The sequence below is a fragment of the Truncatella angustata genome (assembly GCF_020726525.1).
Source record: "Truncatella angustata strain MPI-SDFR-AT-0073 chromosome Unknown BKA67scaffold_4, whole genome shotgun sequence".
Taxonomy (NCBI): Eukaryota; Fungi; Ascomycota; class Sordariomycetes; order Amphisphaeriales; family Sporocadaceae; genus Truncatella; species Truncatella angustata.
In genome coordinates this window covers 1,128,352-1,151,651 of record NW_025763384.1, presented here as the reverse complement: position 1 = coordinate 1,151,651, position 23,300 = coordinate 1,128,352, and the positions used below count along the sequence as shown (strand labels likewise).

General features: G+C 49.8%; 6 protein-coding genes across 6 annotated transcripts; 2 read left to right on the top strand and 4 right to left on the bottom strand.

The window, feature by feature from the left end:
* Nucleotides 1-1,079: 1,079 nt before the first annotated feature.
* Nucleotides 1,080-2,403, top strand: BKA67DRAFT_658369 (26S protease regulatory subunit 6B; the record flags this gene model as incomplete). The annotated part of the gene is made up of 2 exons (XM_046107267.1): nucleotides 1,080-1,375; nucleotides 1,434-2,403. The coding sequence occupies 2 exons, from the start codon at nucleotides 1,080-1,082 to the stop codon at nucleotides 2,401-2,403; spliced, it is 1,266 nt and encodes a 421-aa protein (XP_045958306.1).
* Nucleotides 2,404-3,891: 1,488 nt separating this feature from the next.
* On the bottom strand, nucleotides 3,892-6,420 carry BKA67DRAFT_268384 (vesicle coat protein). The gene is made up of 2 exons (XM_046095861.1): nucleotides 6,205-6,420; nucleotides 3,892-5,475 (listed from the first exon to the last, which is right to left on the bottom strand). The coding sequence occupies exons 1-2, from the start codon at nucleotides 6,214-6,216 to the stop codon at nucleotides 3,958-3,960; spliced, it is 1,530 nt and encodes a 509-aa protein (XP_045958305.1). The 5' UTR covers nucleotides 6,217-6,420; the 3' UTR covers nucleotides 3,892-3,957.
* A 4,295-nt stretch (nucleotides 6,421-10,715) lies between these two features.
* BKA67DRAFT_564011 (uncharacterized protein) lies at nucleotides 10,716-11,781 on the bottom strand. The gene is made up of 3 exons (XM_046102695.1): nucleotides 10,911-11,781; nucleotides 10,796-10,842; nucleotides 10,716-10,738 (listed from the first exon to the last, which is right to left on the bottom strand). Exon 1 carries the CDS (start codon nucleotides 11,761-11,763, stop codon nucleotides 10,912-10,914), a length of 852 nt encoding a protein of 283 aa, XP_045958304.1. The 5' UTR covers nucleotides 11,764-11,781; the 3' UTR covers nucleotides 10,716-10,738; nucleotides 10,796-10,842; nucleotide 10,911.
* Nucleotides 11,782-12,950: 1,169 nt separating this feature from the next.
* BKA67DRAFT_495189 (protein-tyrosine phosphatase-like protein) lies at nucleotides 12,951-14,254 on the bottom strand (the record flags this gene model as incomplete). The annotated part of the gene is made up of 3 exons (XM_046097022.1): nucleotides 12,951-13,933; nucleotides 14,008-14,095; nucleotides 14,168-14,254. Coding segments are annotated over 3 exons (1,158 nt in total), but the record flags the coding sequence as incomplete, so codon positions are not given.
* A 4,751-nt stretch (nucleotides 14,255-19,005) lies between these two features.
* BKA67DRAFT_564007 (uncharacterized protein) lies at nucleotides 19,006-20,260 on the top strand. Its single transcript, XM_046102694.1, has one exon. It carries the CDS (start codon nucleotides 19,170-19,172, stop codon nucleotides 20,076-20,078), a length of 909 nt encoding a protein of 302 aa, XP_045958302.1. The 5' UTR covers nucleotides 19,006-19,169; the 3' UTR covers nucleotides 20,079-20,260.
* A 613-nt stretch (nucleotides 20,261-20,873) lies between these two features.
* Nucleotides 20,874-22,151, bottom strand: BKA67DRAFT_564006 (Alpha/Beta hydrolase protein). Its single transcript, XM_046102693.1, has one exon. It carries the CDS (start codon nucleotides 21,911-21,913, stop codon nucleotides 20,945-20,947), a length of 969 nt encoding a protein of 322 aa, XP_045958301.1. The 5' UTR covers nucleotides 21,914-22,151; the 3' UTR covers nucleotides 20,874-20,944.
* Nucleotides 22,152-23,300: the final 1,149 nt, after the last annotated feature.

Genomic DNA, 23,300 nt, shown 5'->3' with positions numbered 1-23,300 from the left:
TCAGGTGAGCAAGCTTTCTCGACTGGCCAGAATGCAGGGCGAAAGCAGATGCAGCTCAAGCTGCAATCATGCAATAGTGGCTGGAAATGGCACAGTGCATGCAGCTAATTGAAACTATGAGGAGACGCCCGTTTCGACGTGCATATCGTGTCCTCGGTGTTGGAACTCTTGGCTGCCTGGATGACTCCAGTCGGGCGATGTCGGAATTGCATTCCAACTGGTCAGCGTTCTGTTCAACTGACGCGGGGGGTTTCTCTAGTCTAGCTTCAATGCTCGCCCTGGCTTGTTGGCGCAGGTGATCCAATAGAATAACATTACACTTGCTTGCTTGGCCTGGATGTATACATGGCTTATTACCCCCTTGATCGGTTGCATCTGTTGCCATGGAATGAATATCTCAGCGCAAATATCGCAGGTTCGCATGCTTATCACCTGGGAATCGCAACGAGAGAGAGAGAGAGAGAGAGAGAAAGAGAGAGATTCAAGGCATTCGATATGCCGCAATTCAGACCATAACCCCACACTTTCTCGGTACTTGCTTCTAATGCTACAGCTAACGTGGATGGCGGTCGTGATCGAACGTGCGTATTAGTCAATATGCAGACGACAAAGCCTCCCGAACTAATCTAATCGGGATAAGAAGTTACGCAGAGAGGAGAGACACTGGTCTAGACAGATTCATATGTGATGCGTTGCTTTCATGTGCTGGACGAGATGGCATTTCACGTGTCCTGGACCACTAGCAATGTCGACAGCTGGCGGTACTCGATTGTGGCCAGCTCCCCATGCGCCAAGACCAAAGGCCAAAGACGGGTCCGAGCTCAAGGCTGAAAGGCTGTCGTAGCTCTCTAACTCAACTCGACTCAACTCAACTCAATCTACGGACCCCGTAGCTAGTTAGTGGGTTGCTGACTTCATCCATTGCATTGTAATCCCATAACCCCAAGAAAACACCACCCACCACCCCTTCCATCTTCATTGCAGACGGCCACATCAAGAGGCGAAACTTTTCGGCGACAGACAACTCCCAGCAGTGCACGGATCTGGCTTCACCAGTCACAACAACAACATAATTCAACATGGGTGACGTCGCAGTTGAGAACCCAGCCAACACGGTGGCGCCTCACAACAAGCCCATCCCCTCCACCATTCCCAATGTCGAGAACATCGAGGGTCTTTCATCACAAGAAGGCGACGAGTATGCCACCTTGAAGAAGCTACAACGGCATCTTGAGTACATCCAGCTCCAGGAGGAGTACATCAAGGACGAGCAGAGAAGCTTGAAGCGCGAGCTTGTCCGGGCACAGGAAGAGATCAAGCGCATCCAGAGTGTGCCTTTGGTCATTGGCCAGTTTATGGAGGCTATCGATCAGAAGTAAGCCCCGGCCCCTTGCCCGTTTCATCTCCGATGCCCATCATTGACCGTCCTACAGCACCGGCATCGTACAGTCCAGTACCGGCTCCAACTACGTCGTGCGCATCCTCTCCACTCTCGACCGCGAGAAGCTCAAGCCCTCCTCGTCTGTTGCCCTTCATCGCCATTCCAATGCCCTCGTCGACATCCTGCCCCCTGAGGCCGATTCCTCCATCGCCATGCTTGGCGCCGATGAGAAGCCCGATGTCACATACGCAGACGTGGGAGGTCTGGATATGCAAAAACAAGAGATCAGGGAGGCCGTAGAGCTGCCCCTCACCCACTTCGACCTCTACAGACAGATTGGTATTGACCCCCCACGCGGCGTGCTGCTTTATGGTCCCCCCGGAACCGGTAAGACCATGTTGGTCAAGGCTGTTGCCAACTCGACGACTGCCAACTTCATCCGCGTCGTTGGTTCCGAATTCGTGCAGAAGTATCTTGGTGAGGGCCCACGTATGGTGCGGGATGTCTTCCGAATGGCCCGCGAGAACTCACCCGCCATCATCTTCATCGACGAGATCGACGCCATCGCCACCAAGCGATTCGACGCCCAGACTGGCGCCGACAGAGAAGTCCAACGTATTCTGCTAGAGCTTCTGAACCAGATGGATGGTTTCGACCAGACCGCCAACGTCAAGGTCATCATGGCCACCAACCGTGCCGACACCCTCGACCCTGCTTTGCTACGACCTGGTCGTCTCGACCGGAAGATCGAGTTTCCCAATCTGAGGGACCGCAGGGAGCGACGTCTTATCTTCTCAACCATTGCCTCAAAGATGAGCTTGGCACCCGAGGTGGACTTGGACAGCTTGATCACGAGAAACGACCCTCTCAGCGGTGCCGTCATCTCTGCTATCATGCAAGAGGCCGGTCTCCGTGCCGTGAGAAAGAACCGGTACAACATCATCCAATCTGATCTGGAAGACGCCTACTCAAGCCAGGTCAAGGGTACGGCCGACGATAATAAGTTCGATTTCTACAAATAAGCCTTGTACCCGCTCTTTGGTAAATTGGTGTTTTTGGAAACCGGCCGAACCAGGAGTTTCTGCGCCTGAAACAGGTGTCATGGGAGATTGGGAGGCCAGCATGGAACCAAGCCAGCACTCTACATCGACGGTTCCGCGTACTCCGCAGCAGGTGTACACTTGTACCATAGGTAGCAATGAATATGGCGTTTGCATTTGCATCCTCATCTATATGTGTATGCCACCGTTTGGCTTCCTTATCTGTCTCTTGAAAATGCTATTCACTCACTGTGCTAATTCAGTAGCTTGGCGATAGTCAGTCGATATCTTCTGAGGCTTGAAACATTGAATTTTACACAAAGCTTGCTGCCAGACCAAGGCGTTAAGCCAGAAACGTACTTTCCTATACTCATGAAGGCCGTACTTTCCTAGTGATCAGCACATGATGATTTGTAGGCTATCCCAAGCCGCCCAAGCTGTGCCTGCTAGCATCAAAAGTTTACGACGTCACCCACAAGGGGCACATCACAACATGACCTGTCCGCCGATTTCGACACGCCCGGCACGTCCGCCCGATGCATAAGGTTAACTGCCTCCTTTTCGAACCCGCCCTCCTGCCAGACTCGAGTCTTCCGCGACGCAGAGGCTTCTCAAACGTGTCGGAAGGCGAATATGGCGTGCTGTGGTGATATGCCATGCACTTCTTTTGGTTCAACCAAGCCCAGCTGCAGCCACCACAACCAAGCAGTGGGTTGGGTTTGTGCACCGGGCGGTACGGTACTAGGGGGGGTCGGTCAAGCACGCCATCTCGGAACGGATCGCACACACATACACACCGACGCATCCATGGCCGTATCACGCAAAGCAGTTGTGTTATGTCTTCATGCCAGTCAATTCATGGTTCAAGAAACTTCATAGTCTCTAACAAGCTCATTTCCCCCTCTCAAGCCCTATGCTTTTCGGTGCATTTCGCAAAAAGAAAAAAGGGGGTCTTTGTCTATCCCGCATTTCCCATGTTCCGTTCCCGTGTATTCCCACCCAAGTCTTTCTCTCCTGGGTCCCCGGGGCTGTTTCTCCTATATACATTTTCCACTGTAAGTGGACAGGAAAGAAGCCATAATGAAAGCTCGTGGGGGTTTCCTCATTATCATTACCGACCAGCAGTTGTCATCTCTTTTCGTCGCGCCGCTGCTGCCGCCAGCTCAAGACAGCCACCTATACATGGTCCAGACGACGTCTTTCCGGCGCGCTTCTCTCTATATCACCGTCTATGTCCCGATTTTAGAAGCAGGCATCGAAAACGCGGCTGTTCCGTGTGTACGATGCCAAGTGCTCGTGGAAGAGTGTTGTACAATGCTGGAAATAGCACCTTGCAGTGCTGCCCCAGCGGGGGTTATAGTATCATGTGTAAGTGGAGGCCGGATTTTCAGCTCTCCTGGTTAGGTGCAAAGACCCTCAAGACTCTCAAGACCCTAGAAGGCCATTCTCGTGCACGCCAGGGTATCTTCTACCTGCTCTCCTCCTCCGTCCACCATCCTAATCAAGCTCATTATTCACCCATCATCTTAGGCAAGCTCAAGAACCAAGGACGACGCCAAGCTCGAGAAGTAGTCGCACGAATCTCGAGTGCAGTTCAATAAAGAAGTCAGGTAGCCCAACAAGCTCAGCCAGACCGCGCGACTTGGGTGCGAAGCCGCCAGGTCCCATAGACCCGCCCATGCCCATGCGATTAGTCAAACCAGTACGCCCACCGCCGGTCAGAAAGCTGCTACCGCTATCTCGACTTCGTTCCCGGTCTTGGTCCGGAAAGCTGCCGCCGCCGAGACCAAAACCAACGCCGCTGTCTCGGGGGCCTCGCTCGTAACCACCACCGTACGAACTCAGATTGCTCGTGATACCGCCTTGCAACTCTAATCTCTCCCGCTCTCTCTCGGCTTCTGCATCCGCGAGATCCTGTACCCAAGCCGCCAAATCTCGGAAGGCTGCTGAGATAAATCCAAACACCTTCATAGCAACTCTCTCACGATGCGTCGTCAGAGCCAAGAAAGCATAGACACGTTTCCGTCCGCGCGCATGCATGTCTGGTATGCGGAAAATATACGCCGTTGTGAAGCCATTAATCGAATCGCCAAAGAATATTGGCCCACCAGACGCGGCAGACTGGGGCGTAGGGGTAGCATTGATATAAGCTGGGTTCACAGAGAGAGGCGGGGAGGTATACGAGGGGCCCAATGGAGGTGGCACGCCTGATATGGGGCTGTTCATTGCGGAATTGGCACCATGATCCGCCCGTCGTGGCAAGGTCTCGAAGGATAGTGTGCGCAAGCAAGAATTCCGGACTAGTGAGTAGGTGTTTGCGACGTGCGACTCGTGGGTGCTGGTATAGTCGAGATAGTGCGTATGGGTATTTGCACTCGGCTTGGAGGAGATACTAGAGTGCGAGGTGGCGGTGGTCGGCCTTCTGCTCGAAGAGCCACGAGCAACACTGGTGGGCGCTACATCCTCGTCATCCGAAGTACATGATGATTGCGGATTCGAGTTAGGAGGACTGGCGTCCCTGCTGCCGCCTCCATACACTCGTGCGTATGGCGCTCTGGTCCTGAGTGTCGGCCCCTGAAGGTCAGACTTGTCGCCGGCACTTGTAAGATTTTCATTGCCCTTCTTGCTATCCTGGCGCTTAGGTAAGGTGAGGGCGCAGTTCTGGCAAGGATTTGCATTCTTAGTTACATAGTCATCGTAGGTTTTGCGGAAGCTCTTTTTGCTTTGATCCTTGAAGCCTTCTGGCGCATCACGGGGGCTTTGTGGTGGGGTTTCCATCGCCGGTGCTGCTGCTGGTTTTTCCAGCTGAGGCTTGGATGCCCTGTTTGTTGCCGCTCGTTGCACTTCTTGTGGTGACCCTGTCGTCCGCGAACTATCGAGTGTCATTTTGCGCATTGCATCTGCTACTGCAGGAGGTACGCCGCTTGAGGTCGCTGTATGCGCCCGACCTGCGTCTATCGTCTCATCGTAACATCGTGAACAAGGTACCGGGAGCCCCTCGGTGACCATCAGAGGAGTGGGCCCATGCAAGTCGCAGTAATGCGCCAGGCACAACTGGATATGCGAAGTTAGCAACGAAGGCCTCAGAGTCGGCTTCTGAGTGATGACCATGGCGACTTTTTCAAATTGAAAGCTTTTTAGAGAAGTGTAGTTTGTTGGGACATGGCTACAGTCGAGCCCACAAGGATAATAACTGTGAGCGGCGCACGTCTAGAGCGCGTAGCATAACGGTAGATACAAGGTTATCGAGAAATCTCGATTTGAATGGGGGTCAATCGTGGTGATGAGATTTCTAATACAGGGAATGTGATGACCGGGGAGGTATTGCACTTAAGAATTTACAAGCGAACACTCGTAAGTTCTGTGTCAAGGAATGGAAGGGGATGTGATATTGGGACAAGAACGACCAGGGGGACGTCACTGGCGCAAGGGATGGAAGTCAGGTAAGCTTGAAGTAACATTGAGGCGACACATGGTAATCTGATAAACCGTAATCACTAGTTGCCAAACAATGTGCCGTTGGGTAGAATGGCGTTGGACGGGCTGTTCGCGCCTCGCTCCGTACCGCGAAGAGGATGCACCAGGTGTAAGAAGCTTGTTCTTTGCCGAATAGCATGCCGAGTTCAGAAATGACAGGAGATGCGCTGGCTTCAGCGCAGGCGTGGGGGAACACAAACAACCTGACAAAGACGAGGCGGTGAGAGGCGTGGGATAAGTTGAGGGATGGTCAAGAAGCAGTTCGAGACAAATCCGAAATGCTTAAATGAAACCGCCGTTACTTACAATGGAAGCCATGACGTCTGCACAGCGTGCAACCCCCGGAACCTCAAGCCCAGGCCCAGTACCTATTTTTGTGTATCTGTGATTACGACTATGGGGGGGAGTGCAAGAGATTATTGTACTGCGCTTGCGCAACAAGGAAGCGCGTGTCGTTTGTTGCGTCGGGTATGCAACTGGAAGCAAGCCACGATTATGGGCACACAAAAGTCGATCAGACCACGGGATAGTAATGCCCTCCTGCGGTTGGCCGAGTCGCAGACCTTTATGCTGGGAAAGCCCGAAAATGATGCCCCTCCTTCGCGTGTGTACTTGAGTATGGCTTCGGAACCTCGGACGTCGTTGAACTTGACAAGCGAAAAACAGAAGGAGTAACAGAAAAGCGCCCAGTGTCGTGTGAAGTAACCAAGCGAATTCTGTTGAGGTGATGCGTTACTTTTCAGATGCTTGGGTGTTGTTGCTTTCCGCCCTAGCTGTAATTAAAAGAAACGGCTTGCCCGCAGCTTGTCAAAACCTGTGTTCCTATTGCTCGCCGTTGACTAGGAAATCCTTGCCAAAAAAAAAAAATACTTCCAAGCAGAAGTGGTCCCGAGTAGCAGGAGTGAATAGTGGTTCGGTCAAGGTTCCGGAACTGCCCCGCGGTAATCTAGGTCAAGGACTAGACGATCAATTGCTCCAGCTTAATTGCATGCAGTTGGGCAATAATGAGCTATCGACTGAAAGAGCCGGGGCCAAGCGCAAAGAACCAAACAACTTCTTCTAGAAGGCCCACTTGTCGTGTGTCGACAGATTCATCGCGATGGGTCCGGGGGGTTCTTTCGGGAAGCTGGTGGTACGTAATAGTAGGAAAAAGCCAGGCGAAATAGCTCAACTTCCCGGCGTTATTAATGTCAGCAGCTTTTTTGTGTATGAGAGATATGCCGAGGATACAAGTCTCTCCTTCTAATAGCCACTACAATAGGCTAGTGTGGTGAGTATCTGATATAGAAGAGGGCTAGATCGCAGGTGACGCTTTATGCTTGTCTGCCAATATCGAAGAGATGCCTTTAAACTTTCACAGCATCGCCAAAAATTTGTGCATCGAAGCTTGATGCTGCATTTGTCGCTCAATAAAGTTTCGACTGAACACGAGCGAAAGCAAGCGCAAGCAAGCGCAAGCTAGAGCCCTGTGTGGAGGGTGTGAAATCGGGAGCCGGCTTTGATGTTTGGGACTAATGTCTAACCGGTTCTCCACATGCATGTGGAAGAAGGGGAAAAAAATTTAGAAGAGCTTGGTAAGGCCAATGCGCGTAAAAGCTTATGAGGTCAGTGAATAATAAGTTTACGAGCCAGGTAGTTTGGAATGGGCTGTATCTCATGGCGATATATTAGTTTTCTCGACAGACGCACCATGGCCGAATTTGAGTATGACATGTGCCGTCTCTCTTCTAGAAGCACCAAAGTTGCGTACCCTTACTAGTAACCGACGTCGCAGGATCCGGGGGGGGTCATCCGTGTCAGGGAGAAATGGTAACAAGAGAGCCGGGACTCTTACAACCCTGGCAATTTCGGCGGCTACTTGGGATCTACGAACCGACACACACTTGGCTAACTAGAGCAGTCGTGCCAATGATAAATTGTGTCTGAGATGAACTCTTTGGTTGGGTCTACGCGGTACTATTTACCGCAAGCCAATGGCGATAGGGCCTTGGCAATGGTCAACTCTACGTAGACAAGTCTTCGGAGTTCTAAGATTACATCATGGGCAAGTGATAAGATCTAACTACGCCGTCAAACTTGTAGCGATTTGTCCAACTTACCACAAGCGATGAGCACAATTCGAGATTAACAAATTGATGGTGTAGCAACAGGTCAAAACCCACTCCGGATCTGCACTGCTTTCGGGTCCATCTCCATGATTGATACAGATTTGCAGGACTGCATATATTCCTTGTCGACCACGACCCTCTCCACATCCTCCATGGAATTCTATTTTTCCACGGCCAGCATTCCTCGTTACAACAAAAATCTCCGAGGCGTAAGCTTCACTGAAGTCATATGATAGCATAATAAGCATGGGGCATGCAATCTCATTGTCAGCAAATCCCCCCCCCCCCCCCCCCCCCTTCTTAACCGCAGGCCGCGGCGAGGTCCCGGCATTAGTTCTCACCACTGCAGTCTCGCCCTAGGTTGATATTTCCAGCTTTCAACCATAAGCCATGCAGCATGGTCACAGTATCCCATACACCGGTTAACAAATTCAGCAATTTCAGGGGCAATTTGCGAGCTCTGAACCGAGCTGCCAAGACATTCTTAGGATACCGGTCATCCGTGAGACATAACAAGCGATGGTTTCTGTTCCTGAGATTCTTTCTCGGCGATAACTAGCAACCGTTGGAATAACATCGAGCGACACTCGCAATCAACGCACGAAAGATCAGCTGGGAGGGAAAACTGCTGTAGTCGACACATGGTTTGAACGATTGCTTCCACGAGTCACGTACAGTTTTCGTCCGATCCTCGCATGTTCGCGAGCTGTGGACATGTATACATGCAAGTACACAGGCAGGAGACATTATTAGACTTCATCTGCAACGCGCATTACCGAAGCTTGACCTTTCGCACAGACATAGTTCAGGCCATTTTAGGCTTTATGAAACCGGGACGTTTGCATTGCTGCTAGTCCATCGGAAATAAGGGCTCGTGCCGCTACAGACATTGGCTGGTCTTGACCGTATCCATTGATAACGGTGCATCTAACAGCGAGCAGTTAGGCTGTTATCGGTTTTTTATCGTCGTATGTATGTAATAAGCGACAATGGTACAGGCGAAAGATGATCAATCACTTTCCATCAAGCAGTCTAAGGCAGGTTGGTTTTGCGGAGCCCAAGTGGGTTTCCATTTAGTCTAGTCTAGCTGCCCGCCTGGCTTGCCTGGGCACTCTCGAGGCACTATGGAATACTGTGGGCCTGCTGTCTCGCAACTCGCGTGGCTGCCAGGGATACAATATTTGACGCTTGTCCAACCCCTGGCGGCCAGACAACCGATGCAGTACAATTGTCCGTTTCTCCAATCCTTTTCACGTGTAGAAAATTCCAGCATGCGGAGTAGTCCGACATCCCTCGAGGTCGATCGGCAATTTCGCAAGGAATGGGTCAAGCGATTGCCGAAGGACCGGATGCGCCAAATGCGCTTGTATTGAAATACTGTGTACTTTCAGATTGATCATCGATGACTTTGCTGGCAGCTATTCTTGAGCTTCGCCTTCGGCACGAGTATCATCTGGGGTACATCAGCATCGCGCGGAGTCAAATTGGAAGCTCTCGGGGCGCATAAATATCAAAGGCACGTGCTGAAGTAGGAAAGATGTAACCAAGCGCCCGAAATGGGAGGACAACGACATTTCTTTGCAACCTAAAAATTACCCAGTTCTGCGCATTGCATTCACTTCAAAACCCAAAACGGATGTTGTCATCTAGACCTAAAGCATGAAGGTTTTTTTTTTTCAGCCGCTTTGCTTCACTGCAGGAATTTTATGCTCATTGTTCCAGGAGAACACCTGCTCTGAAGCACCCGGCCATGCTCGCCCATCCCCAGATTCAGCTTATGTATGCCTTCCGAGCGCGTTTAGGCGGAGGAAGCATCGAGAAGTTTGTCTGACCAATTGACCACCATACTGGCACATACGAACCAAATATCGACCAAAGTACGGAACATGTTGCGCCTAGCGCTCACAATCCTCGAGGCCGGTCGCTGAACTCAGCCGGGACGGCCCAGTATCCCGCTTCCCCACCCACAAATACTCCAAACTGCCCTAAAAGCTGACTATCGAACCATTTCTGAACCTGACATCAGACATGCAGCCATATTGGATACAGCCTTTTGATCCTTACAACAAGGTCTCCGGACTCTGATATACCCTCCCTCTGATTCATTCCGTTGCACAGGGAGCACGAACCTTAAGATGCTACTTCGTGCAAAGCTGTCGGGCGTTTTAGTGGACATCTTGACATCCGACAGTAATACCTCATCTCTTATAGAAGCGCTTTGAGCCATGAAAATCCTTCTGATAATGTCGTACTGATCACTTCGCGACGTGCCTCACCGTTCTGCTATACGTTGAGTGCTATTGCTTTTTCTTCACAATAATAATAGAATGCTCAGCCAGAAAGTCCTTATCTAATCATGAATTATGTAAATCGAACTATTTCATCGAGCAAAACTAAAGTTGATCCCAAAATGAAGCCACTATGTGAGACAACTAGCGCGGATGCCGAGTCGGCATATTGAACAAAGTTTTACGATCACTAGACTAATGCTACGTAGCTATAATCGAGGGTATCTTGCGCCTCGAGGCATTGTATCAAATACTATTTTTGTCCTTCCATAACGATGACGGTCGACAATTTCGTGTACAATACGTGATTAGGTATAACCTGTTCATACAGACGGCACCTCTACAATCAGAGGTGGAAGGCTTTTGCCTGTGCTCGACTTCATGCCAACTGATTGCAGAGCCCGTATTCCGAAAAAAACACCAGGCTACCATATACACATTAGAGTAAGCGGCCGTGCAACATTGGAAGTATTTATTACACTCTGATGACCTATTTCACATTAACAATAACTTACGGACATACATGAGCATACCAAAGATCTGCACAGGTAAACCTGATAAAGCCTACATCATATCACCAGCTCCTATCCCAGCCTGGCCGCTAAGTTACCTCTAGACTACGAGAAAGGCGTCTTTGGCCTCTCCAGCTTGACCCCATCAAGCTCGATATCTACCTTCTCGTTATAGAAACACAAATGCCCCGCCACCAGCGCGCTCTCATGCGTCGGGTTCCGGTAGTACCACACGACGTCCCTGCTAACCTTGTCCTTCTTCTCTCCTAGCACCACATCGTAATAATTCGCCACCCCTTTGTATGGGCACTGTGTCTCCGTCCCGCTGTCCCTCAAGACCCTCCTATTCACCGCCGTCGGCGGCAGGTAATACCTGACCGGCAGCCCGGTCTCATACAGGTGTAGCGAGCCCGCCGCCTCGGCGACCTTGACCCCGTCGACGAAGACCCTGACGGGCCGCGCGGACGGCAGGATCTCGACGCGCTTGAACGGGTCTTTGGGGTGCACGTAGATCCTCTCGTCCTCCTCGAACCATGCGTCCACGGCGCCGAACTCGACCCGCACGTAGCCCGCGAGCTCGTGGCCCTTCCTCTCCCCCTTCTCGTCCCCCTGGGTCTCAGCGTCGTGCTGGTGCTGCTTCTTGGACTGGTGGTCGCTGGTGCCGAAGCCCAGCAGCCGGTCCGTAGACTTGCCCTGCACGTGCAGGCCCATGAGCTTCAGGGCGCCCTCGTCCCTGTCGTCGTGCAGGACGCCCCGGGCGAAGGACGAGAGGGGCACGTAGTAGAAGGGGTAGTAGGGGTGCTCCCACACGTAGAGGGCTGAGGTGGTGTCGGCCACGTAGACGCCGTTGAAAAGGATGCGGATGCGCTTGGGCGTCGGCAGGGTTTTGTGGGGGCCTTCCCTGAGGAGCCTCTGGCCCAGTTGGAGGAGGTCCGGTTTGGAGTGAGGGCTTGCCATGGTTTGGGAGTGCTATGTTTGTTTGTTTGTTTGTTTGTTTGTTTGTTTGTTAACAGTTGTGTTGCTAATACAATACAAGCGGCGTGAAAGTGTATAGTATAGCGTGCTGGCGTCTGGAGATCTACACGATGTAACGGAGCGACAAAACAGAACCTTGTTCACGTCGCAGAGTCGTTTGAGTGATTATGGAGTTCGATCAATAGCATCCCGCTGTACCGCAAAAGATAGCTGTCCCTTTAAAGCTGGGGAGGTGATGGCGTCACGGAGCATTGTGTGGGGTAATTAGGACATGCAGAGACAAGCTAGGATCGAGTACCGAACCACTGGGACCATCGTGGGGTAGCTTCGATGCAGCCCTATCATAGTATCGTGACAATGCAGTGCTGGCGTGGCACGACGGGGTTTGTGGTGTGTAATCTCGTTTAAGACGCATGTGCTACTAAGCGAATGGCCTCATGTATGGTTTGGTTGTCATGCGCAGGAAGTATGATTGTCTTGTTTCACACGCCTTGAGTCAATCATGCATAGGTCAGGTCCCTGTAAATGTTCGTCCTCTGATGATTAGAATTCACGAGGTATGAACGTGTAAGTGCTTTTCCCGTAGGCTAGGATGATAGTTCGTCACAAGTTCAAGTTGACGTGAACAGCAGACACTACTACTCAAACTTACAGGCAAGAACGAAAGGACCATATATGGCTTGTATTCGCAGCACAATTTGCCTCCGTCTAAACTCTATCAAACGTATTGGGTATCTCAAATGATCCGGCGTGCCTGCAATACAGTACAGTGAAAGTTTGCACCACCTTTACCATGCTACCATGCCGCCACAATGCTGAAAAGGCAAGAAAAATGACAACCTTCATGTGCAATATCCTTGACCGTTACCATGCTTGTGCAATACCCTGTTGTTTTTCCTTTCCTAAATGCTCCCCGTTGCATGCTATTATTGTTTGATTCCGAACGCCCCAAGCATGCATACTCAAACCAAGACATGATCGCTGTGTACCATTTCGCAGCATTGTCGAAAGTATAGGCCTTACTCAGTGTTAGGCAGTATACGCTCTCTGTGATACTTGGGGCGGCGGCGGCGAATCGGTGTCTGGATGTTGACACTCTGGTCGAGGAGGCGCGCCAATCTGAAGGGTGTGGAAGGACTGTGTCCTTTTCGAGGAGCACACCCCTAGTCGTCCTCCACGAATGGATCAGCTCCAATTTCCAGTCGTTTCGCAGCCGGCTCACTTTGGTCCTCAAGTATGCCGTATTTCTCCATCCATTGCTTCCGTAGCACTTGGTAGATGAACAAGTACTGCAGCTCTGCCTGTACCATCATCTTTCGCTGTTCTCGGAGGGTGTTGACTGTTTCGAAGACGAGGTCACCCTGGACCTCATCGTACATCTCGAGGTCTCCCGAGTCAATCTCGCGCATGAGGTGCTCCAGGGCAATGAAGGTGCCGCTGCGTCCTACACCGGCAGAACAGTGAACAATCCGAGGATTGTCTTCGCTGGCATTCTTGTCGCGAGAGATGCTCATGAGCTCGAAGAAGGAGTTTATGTCCTCGAGGGCGGGAACACCAAAGTCGGGCCACCTCTTGTATAGCAAATGCCACACTTCCATATGGTCCTCGCGGCCGTCGACCTGGACCTGCAACTTGCGCATCTCGATGGCGCCGTCTGCCTTTTCTTCTATACCTACACATCTTACTTGCGCCCGCCACCCATCTTGAAACTCATCGTGCTCGCCAATGACAATGGTACCGTCTATGGCACGCGGATAGTAGGGGAAGCACTTCTCTGCGTTGTTCTCATGCGTCTCAGTCAACATGACCATAACAGCCGGGCTTGTCAACTGTTCTGACACCATGCGCCATACATGCTCCGATGTTCTCTCAGTTGGACCTTGCATGGCGATGTACTTGTGCGGCGGTCTTCTCTCTGGCGCCAGAGGAGAGTGCAGTACGATAGGCGAGGCATTGATGTAATCAGCAGCGCCTTCGGGAACTTGCAGCCTGACTCGGTTGTTGTTCCAGGGCTGGATGTTGCCATATCGATCCAGGGATCGGAAAGCCAGGTCGACTCGCGCAAACTTGAAAGTTGGTGACGCATTCGTCATGCCTTGAAACACACGATTCCGCTCATTCCAGGTGATTTCGTTGTACTTGGCAATGATGTCTGCGATACAAAGTGGTAAGTCCAGAAGTCCATATGTCATGTAAGACGGTCGAAGAGAGACATCATGCACATACCCTGCTCGGAGAGGTTCAAGAAGGCGGGAATCTTAGGCGGCTGCCGCTCCTTGGCGCCTTTCTTGCTCCCGTTCCCGTTCTTCTGTTGCTGCCCGCCCTTGGCGCTGCTTGGAGAGATGGAAGCAGTATCCTTATTGGGTGGCATCGTCTCGTGGCCTACAAGACCATCTTGCTTGACGATAGCGGGCGAAGTGGGTTGAGGCAATGCAGCGGGTGCAGGAGATCGTGCGCGCTTGTTCGAGGACCGGTGGAAATGCAGCTTCCCAAAGGTCGAAGGGGACTTGATTGGACGGAAGATGCCGTGGCTAGACTTGGGCGGCGTGGTAGACGTCGTTATGGTGAGGAGAGGAGGTGCGGTGGTGTGAGTATCTGGTTTTATATTCGTATCTGCATTCGTATTCGGTGAGGGCGAGTGATGGTTGCCGTCATCATTCGTGGCAGTAACAGTAGCATTAGCATTAGCAGTAGCAGTAGCTGCACTGACTGGCGACTGCCCGGGCGAAGAAGTAGCAGAGGTAGTATTGCTACCAGCAGCATTGGCCTTGCGGCCGGTGCGCCGGAAGCGGGCTGAGAAACTTCTGTGGTCCATTATCGTCGGGCGTCTCACCAGTTGGTGTCCTGGCAGGCAGAACTGGGAAAGACGCCGGGGTGGTGGGAAGGCCACTATCGAGGATGGATCAAGTATTACTTGGTGGTGTGGTGGAGGAATGACGCAGCTCGGCGACCCGGAGTTTTGGTTCTTGGTTAAGGCCGTGAGCTGAAATCGAAAATCGAAAATCGAAAATCGAAAATCGAAAATGGAAATGGAAATGGAAGTCGAACTCGAACTCGAACTCGAACTCGAACTCGCCCGGGTTTTGGGGGCTGACTATAGTGCCTAAGCTGTGCTACTATTTCAGGACCAAAATTTCCACATCGGTGGCAAGAAGGTCCCAAGAAGGTCCCAAGTCGTCGGAGGTGGCAGGCACAATGGATGCCCCGACCTGCTGGACTCCTCTTGCCTCACCTCGAGAAGATCGAGTGACGAACCGCCAGACCACGCACACCTACGCACAGGTTTGTTATTGATGATTCGTCAGGTGGTGAGGCGTGTGTCGCATGGATGTGTTCGAACTTCGGGCTCGAGAGGATCGGCCGGAAGGATCAATGTGTCGCGTAGTGTCTTAATATAGAGCGAGGCCCCCTGAGTCAAAAGCCTGCCGCGACCAATACAAAGTTCCCAAAGTCAAACCATAACCCAAAACGACCCGATGGCGCATTCCCACCGCGGAGTTTGGGGACTTTGGGAAATTTACCAACAAGAATTCTACAGATTTGGGGGCAGCAAAAAGGAGGGACTCCGTCCCAGGGTCTTCGTAGGAAACCGATCCTTCAAGGTGGGAGTCACGAATCACATTGTCAGCAGCATCTCAAGCTGCAGGCTGATTGATGATCTCGATTCTCCACCCCTGTTACGCGACCTATTAAACCTCGTCCGAAATAGAGGGGCTCAATGGATCCCAATCAGGCCTGCTGCTCGTGTGCTGCAGATTGCCATTTTGGAACCATATGCGCAGAGGCGTTCGCCGGCTAGGACCTGCCTGTGAGTTCGGGCAAACAGAAACAGTGCCCAATGTTCATGCATTCCTAAGGCACCATGCCGATCATCCAGCCTGTCGGGGTGCTTAGCAGTCCAAATGCATGCAGTTTAATGCGTGCCTGCGTGCCACTGTGGGCGACGCTTCGGCACTCGTACCTAATCACTAGCTCCCGAGCAAGCAGTGGACACAAGAACATGTACATGCATGTAGGCACACCATCGACCTCGCAGCTACTGTAAGTTACATAGTAATCGACTGACTTATAGTGCATATTACCCACTTATCACAACCCGGAATGAGCAAGAACTATAGACCGCCGAAATCTGCCAAAGTAAGGTTAATTGATCTAAGGTTAGAAACGTCGACATAGGCCTCACTGGTGTAATACAGAACGACGCAAGGAAATTGTGGTCATGCCAATAACAGTAAGCCCTGAGGTGACTGTGCCGATTCTTTGCCGAGGTCCTGCGTGAACAAAAGCCGCTATAATAGTATTGGCAATTTTGGGCACGGCATGGGTAGGGCAACCTCGAGCTCAGACTTCCATGCTTAGTTCCGCACTCAATGGAATTGTGGCCGCGTTGCGCTGTTTGTTTACAACAATAACCTTAAGTAAAGGATTGCGAAACCGTATAATTTGATACTAAGGACTTGTATGATTCCCGCCGTATGAATGTTCGTCCGGCTGAGTTGATACATCTAGACAGTCTAAGGATGCAATCATGTTGTAGATCAAATTTGCTTGTGAAATCTAATGACTTGAACCCTGGAGTATGTTTCCGTGCCCCATAGGAATGACGTTCATCTCTTCTTCGTTGTTTTCAACCTGATATACAAGATAACGATCATCTTTCTATGAGAGAATACAGAGTAAAATCTCTCCAAATACATGGAAAAGCGGTCGCTGGCGCCACCGGTCTCTGGCCCAATTTAGTCGGCCAGCAAACTTGACGATGAGCACCACGTCCACAGATGAGAGAGAGCCAGCATCCCAAGTTTTCTGGATTCTATCGATTATAGCTATGGAAATTCATTAATTAAACCTGATGAGGAATGAATATACAGCGTAGTCCTATAGTAATGATGACTGATTAAGAAATTGGATATTATGCGTATGAAGATCTTGACATGGTATTTCAGGGTAAGACGAGCAGAAATACAACAAAATCTTGTACGTGATATACAATGCTCAAGTAGGCTCTTCATGTAATTAAAATTTCTAAAACATCAACACTTTGAAGGGACGACCTATCCAGATCAACCCACTTAGGTTACAAATCAAATATATACGTACGAAACATCTGCCGTATGGCCTTTCCATCTCTATACTTTGGAGGTTCCAATAACTGTAGTGTTTGCGCGGCCTTTAAAGGACTCTTGTTTTCTACCCCAAGTATCGCTTTGAGAGGATCAAATGTTTGAAAGTTGAGATGTTTGATTTGAGAAATACACATGTCTATAACCTCGAAATGCCCAATTTTTATTTATTTATCTCCTCGAACTTGCTACCATGCCGTTCCCCGAATATTTTCCCCCTCCCTCCCTTATCGCCCAGCTATATAACGAACTCGTCACTTCGTCTTTGAACATGTCTACTTGATACATAACATGCACATGTGAGATTCCTATTTCATTTTTCTTCTGGCTTAAGCGTTGAGGCCAGGCCATTAAATTCCAGAAGCATAGGTGATAAGAGAACCGGACCAGAGGCACACGCCCTTATACACCTTACACCTTGACGCAGTCGTACTGCGAACTGAGAACATGCAAATGTCGAAATATATTTGGTTCAGTATCACCTGTCAGCAACATGTGGGCGCACACCGTTTGGAACTGGACAACCGTGGTCAGCAAGAACGGCCAATCCTCTCACACCGCAGAAACCTGATACTCTTGTAGCGCGCTATTGGGGACGCACCGTTGGTAAATCTCCTTAGTATGAGATTAAATCCTGAACTCTATTCGTGAATGCGCCGCTTCTATGCGAACAGTCAGTGGACTCACTGGTTGAAGACCGGCAATCGATAATCATTGAATTCGACGACAAACACACTATTGATGTTGTTGACCCCGTGGGCGATGACTGTATAAAGTGTAAGCTCAATATCAATTTTGGCTATAAAGTTCAGCTTCTTACATGTATTCCACCGACGAATTCACGCTCGCGGAACCATGCTTCAAAACACACTTAAATATTTTCCGAGGGTACCTATGGTTGACCGCGAAGGGCTTTATACCGTTCGATCTGCCCGGCCAATGGTACCCGTAATAACAATACGTTCAGCGTATTTCGCATTGGCAGTGATCTACCAGAAATATTAAACGTACGGCCTCCGTTTGCAAAGAAGAAAAAAAAGTAAATGTCGAAAAAAGCATGGACCATGAATTTAGGGTCGACTTTACTAAAGTAACATAATTTTCTTCGGTGAACTTTTGACGGACACATGTTACTTGTGTCGCATGGGAGCTTTTCATGAGTTTATATTCCAGGTGTGAAAGCTGCATCATAGCTGCGACAGTCATGAATAAAGCATGAGTCATAAAGAACTTGATCCTCAAGGTAAGATTGTTGCGTAAGCGAATCTAAAGGGCATTTTTCGATGATTACCTTGAGTATGATAAGAATGAGCAACATCAGAGAAGTAGCGGCGAGTCTCCTGATAGAAATTCTAAATCGTCTATCTACTAAGGAAAAAAAGAACAATAAGTGATGTTAAGGTCTATACATACGGATGTACACGTAGCATTGTGTGGACAAAATCCTTGCGACCAGACCACTAATGAGGAATGCACCTTGGTCGCCCTGCCCCGGCCAGACCAGTGGACATGAGCAAGAATGAGACGAAAGTGCGAATGTCTTATACTTGGGTCTAACGTGTAAATTGGGTTGGATCCAGCTTTCGGTCAGGCAGGGGAATCGCGTGGAACTTAGGGTTAACAAACCACAAAGAGAAGACCATAATGGATTATTCATGGCTATGTTTATCTCCCTCTATTCCAGTATTATACTTTATGCCGTCAGCTCTCAAAAATTGTACGTCTCTTCTTGTCTCAATATTAGCTATTGCCTTGTCCCGCATGTGGTATTGTCTTGCCAGTGAATATGCGCTGTCATACAACAATAAGGTACTTGACAGTACCCAGGCTAACCTAGTAATCATTTAACTGTTAGGCCCGATTTCTGGAAGCCACAATCCAATGAAAATTCCGCTTTACTGTACATATATTGTTTTGTTGGTTGATATTCCTCTTTCCACATGAATTGTTGAAAAGAAAAAGGCTTGAAAACATGAACTCTTCTTGTAGCAGCTGCAATTTTACTGGTCCTGTGGTTCCCAATCTGCAACCGAACTTACAAGGAAGTCGCAGTCCTCGCAAGACTGGCCAAGCACTTGGCATGTATCCCTGTCAGCTTCGCCGCAAATCTTTGGGCGCCGCTGCGATCTCACTTCGAAATGTAACTTGATTGCGCAGTTTCTCATCAAATTGTACCTTTTCGCGTTGCAATCCATTGAGAGCTCGACGTTACGGTGGACTGGCACCACGCGCCACCGCATTTGGACTATTGAACACATCGGCACAATGCACTTGAAGCCATTTCACGTTTCGCGCCTCGTACTTGGCATATTAGCCGTCTCCATCAACCTCGTTGGAGCCCAAAATGGCACCAACCAAGGGGCTAACGTTGCGGAGGCAGATTTGCTGTGGCCACGGGAGGGTGAGACCTTCGCACTTAACGGCAAGGGAATGGCCATGGTAGTTGCGATTCAAAACTCCGCCGAAGCCCAGAAATACGGCTGGAGAGTGTCTTGGCTAATGTGTCAAAACCGTACAGACATGTTTCGGGAGTGCGCCTTCACGGGCGACTTCAGCGATTCACATACGGCTTTGAGGAATGACTCGGTAGTCGACGAGAGAAGTGGCAACGACCACGGCAACGATGTCTACATCGAGATCAGCCATTCCTACTGGTATTCTGGTTCTGGGAGCGCAGACTTCGATTATCACTTTGGCGGAGTGTACACCTTTGAGTGGCGCTTCTCGATAGGGCCATGGTGTGAGTTTACCAACACGAGCACATCGTATAGCATATCTCAACTCATCAGTCGTGGTGTGTTCAATGTCACGCTGGCCCCATCCGCGCCTTACCCAACGCCAACACCGACGACGTGTGGCAGCTTCTTGGGAGCTGTAAGCTATGCAGGGGCGGCGGAATATGTGTTTGGCCATAGCGTTGCCAACTCACCTGGATGCGTTCAGACGCAGCCCGTGACTATCGCTCCAACACCATGTCGTGCGACGCTCGGCGCTGGACAATTAGCCACAGCGGCCGCTCTTATGGGCTGGGATCAATCAAATCCAAACGCTACATCAGCCATCTCAGTCCCGACGGAAACCGGGAAGAGCCTCTCCAGCACAACAGTAGCTAATGGGTTGCGTGTTTTTGTTGCTTTATTATCCGCTATCATGCTGCGAGATTACTTGTGGTAACGATGCCATTGATTAGCAAACAGTTCATTACGTCTTCAAAAAAAAAAAAAAAGAAGATCCTGTTCTTTGACAAGGCTTACACCAGCTGGTCCTAGTTTATTTAGATGGAAGGTTGGCTACACCACTATTTTGGATGATGTAGAAAACTACCTCAATTCGGCACAAATATCCATGAATTAGAGTGGCTATGACTAAGATATATGAACAGAAACACTGCTCTTTGTTCTGTAGGTCCTTACGTGATCCTGTACAGATTCTTGTCTGTTGTTTATCGACAAAATAATGTCAAATGTACCCGCAAGCCCGAAGAAGTAAAATAATTCTTGTTTGTATAAAGGCCGTACTAGTAGCCGTAGGGTGGCTCATGTATACTTATGTACATAATGGCCCCTACCTCCGTTGATATATTGAAAGTCAATCAAGAACTACTGGAAAATCATCTGAGTACCGAACGAACCTGCCTCATCTTGGGCTACCTGCTGCTTATTAATCGACACTCAGATGAACCACGCTTCTCGAAAATCACCATGCGCATAAGGTATATATTCAAATATGTAGGTAATCAAAACTTATTAATTTTCATTTGTGAAGATCATGCTAACGTGTTACTTTCATTTAGGGACATGGCTGTAACATGTGTGAATTCAAGAAGGCATATCCAGACGACTGCCACGATTTTCTGGCCAAGATTCATTCGAATAGTTATCTTTTTCCACAGTATTCACCTTCCAGCTAGTTATTATAGTTGAGTAGGAAGTCGCTCCAATAAAGGCACATTCGTGCTTATGTGTGGCCCGGTAAACTAATTGTGATTGGAGATGATAATAACCTAGTAGGTTGATAAATAAAATTGTAACCATCTAATATTACTTTGAAGTAATGTGACCATGCTCACTAGCCTTGTCTTTCAGTGCCTTACAAGCCTTTTCCCAAGCAGCATTCTCGGGGTATAACGCAGACAAGAGATACGCCCAAGTCATTCGCTGGGTGACCGCCAATCGCTCTGCATTCTCATCATCCGTCTCTTTCGCATCCCAACCAGCGACGCCCCCAAACCCATGACCGCCACCGTGCAACGTCAGCAAATAATCCGCACCGGGGCCGTGATGGAACGGGTCAGCATGCCATTCGGGTCCACGGTCTGTGAAATTCTTAGAGTGATCAGCATCTCCAATAACGACAAGCGTTTTTGTGTTAAGATGTGTCCAGCCCGTGTTCATCACAGTCGAGTAATTCTCTCTCGCAAACTCATTGAGACTGTCTCCGCCGTTGCCCGGTGCACCTAGAAGCACACCCGTCTTGATGCGCGAATCGCTCAGGTCTACATTCAAGATGTTGGCCTTGGGGTCGTTGAATGTGGCGCCGAGGAGAAGCCCTGCAGTGGCGCCGCCCAAGGAATGTCCGACGACGGCGACCTTGTCACGGTCGATCCGTCCTGCTAAGAACGATGCTTGCGCTTCGATCTCGTCGAGATTATCCAAGATGAGCGACATCTCTTTCGGGCGAGACTCAAAAAACAGCGGACCTCCTGGGCCATCAGATTTGAGGCCCGCAACCTTCGAGTTTGCGTGGGTGGGTTGGATGACAACAAAGCCGTGCTCCGCGTAGAAATTGGCTAGAGGTGCGTAGCCATCTTTCGAGGGAATATAGAGCGATGGTCCATGACCATGTGATAGCAAAACAATGGGTAAGTCTTTGCCAGTTGTTGGCGCAGTTATCCGTACCTCCAGAGGAGCACCACGTTCCGGTGCAGGTATTGTAACTCGATTGATAGAAAGTGTTATATTCGAGTCGCCCACGGGGATCTGTGATGCATCCTTGATAAGATTATTCATTGTTGTTTAATTTGTTGCTGCTTCAACTGAAATGGTGTTTGTTATTGCGAGGTTGGGATTTGAGTTGATGATAGAACGAATTATTGTTTCCTGACTGGTAAGCAGTAGATGTACTGACTGTCTCGAGGTTTACTCTTGTATTTATATTCACTTATCTTGTGTTTGTATTAGACACAGTCCATGGTGGACTTAGTATGATCGAAATGTGCGACGGACTTAAGCAGCTGTGTTCCGCAACATTGATCTAAGGTTAGTGGTCTTATCCAATCAGCGACAGGGCTGTACTCCACCACAATGATACGCCCACCATAGCTTTAGGAGGCTACGGATCCGTATAATGCAGCTAACAATCTAGGCCTATCGCACGGCACCTGCTAGGCTTGATTTGGAAAATGCTTTATTCGTAACGCGTTCCTGCCAAACCCATAGATTCAATCTTAACCCCGATTTATAACAACTATGCACCATGTGAGCCCGGAACTAAAGTGACAGCAATTCGTTCGGGCAATGTAGAATTCGATATGAAGATGAAAATAGAACGAGGATCCATATTTGGAGTAAACTATAATCATCTAACAACAACCAAATCAGCAATACACCCGTCAGTACCTCAAGGAGCCTGCCATCCACTCGAAGCATACCTTTTTAGAAACTCAAGCCTAAGTGCGAGAGCGGCAACTCGCCAGACGCGACAAACAGCATGTGCGGTGCGGGCAACTGATCTGGGCAATGAAATCTCAGAAAATTGCCTCTCACGCCCAGTAGACTGGTGTATTGCAACGCTGACCCACACACTAACCGTGGATGCCTCACCATGGGCTTTGATACCACTCGCGCCGACAAGCAAGCGAGGTTGTATATCGAGGCAAGGGTTGCGTGCAAGGCGGAGGCGTTCGGACTCCGTGACGTTGTAGCCGCTATTGGTGTAGAAATAAAGCCACAGACGTACGAGTCTGGGTGCTGCCAACGTTCACAAGCTGAGTGTTCCAGCTTGGTACTGATGACCAGGCAGTTGGGATTATGATTGTGGCCACGATGTTCGAAGCTGCAACCGCGCAAGTCTGCCCAAGTGGCTGTGCGCTACGGGTGTCGTTTGGCATTATCGCCGGTGTACGCATGCAAGCTCTTGTCGTAAGTCTTCCTGTGAAGGGGGCGACCCGAGTTAGCTCTCAGCACCTTGTCATGCCAATACCGAGTTCGGCTCATACTCGAGCTAGGTCTGAAGAAAGATGACCATGCTATTGAGCAGAAGGCTACCCCAGCAAGAGAAGCGTATAGTCGATTTGCAAAGGTAGTCTGAATTGTAATCAAACATTTGTATCTGGCCGATTGCGGGGATCAAGTCATTGGTGTACCACGAGACATTACCAAGATGGGATGCGAACAG

What these genes read in the sequence shown, in the direction of transcription:
- BKA67DRAFT_564011 (XM_046102695.1), bottom strand. Translation starts at nt 11,763, where the DNA reads ATGGCAAGCCCTCACTCCAAACCGGACCTCCTCCAACTGGGCCAGAGG.
- BKA67DRAFT_564007 (XM_046102694.1), top strand. Translation starts at nt 19,170, where the DNA reads ATGCACTTGAAGCCATTTCACGTTTCGCGCCTCGTACTTGGCATATTA.
- BKA67DRAFT_564006 (XM_046102693.1), bottom strand. Translation starts at nt 21,913, where the DNA reads ATGAATAATCTTATCAAGGATGCATCACAGATCCCCGTGGGCGACTCG.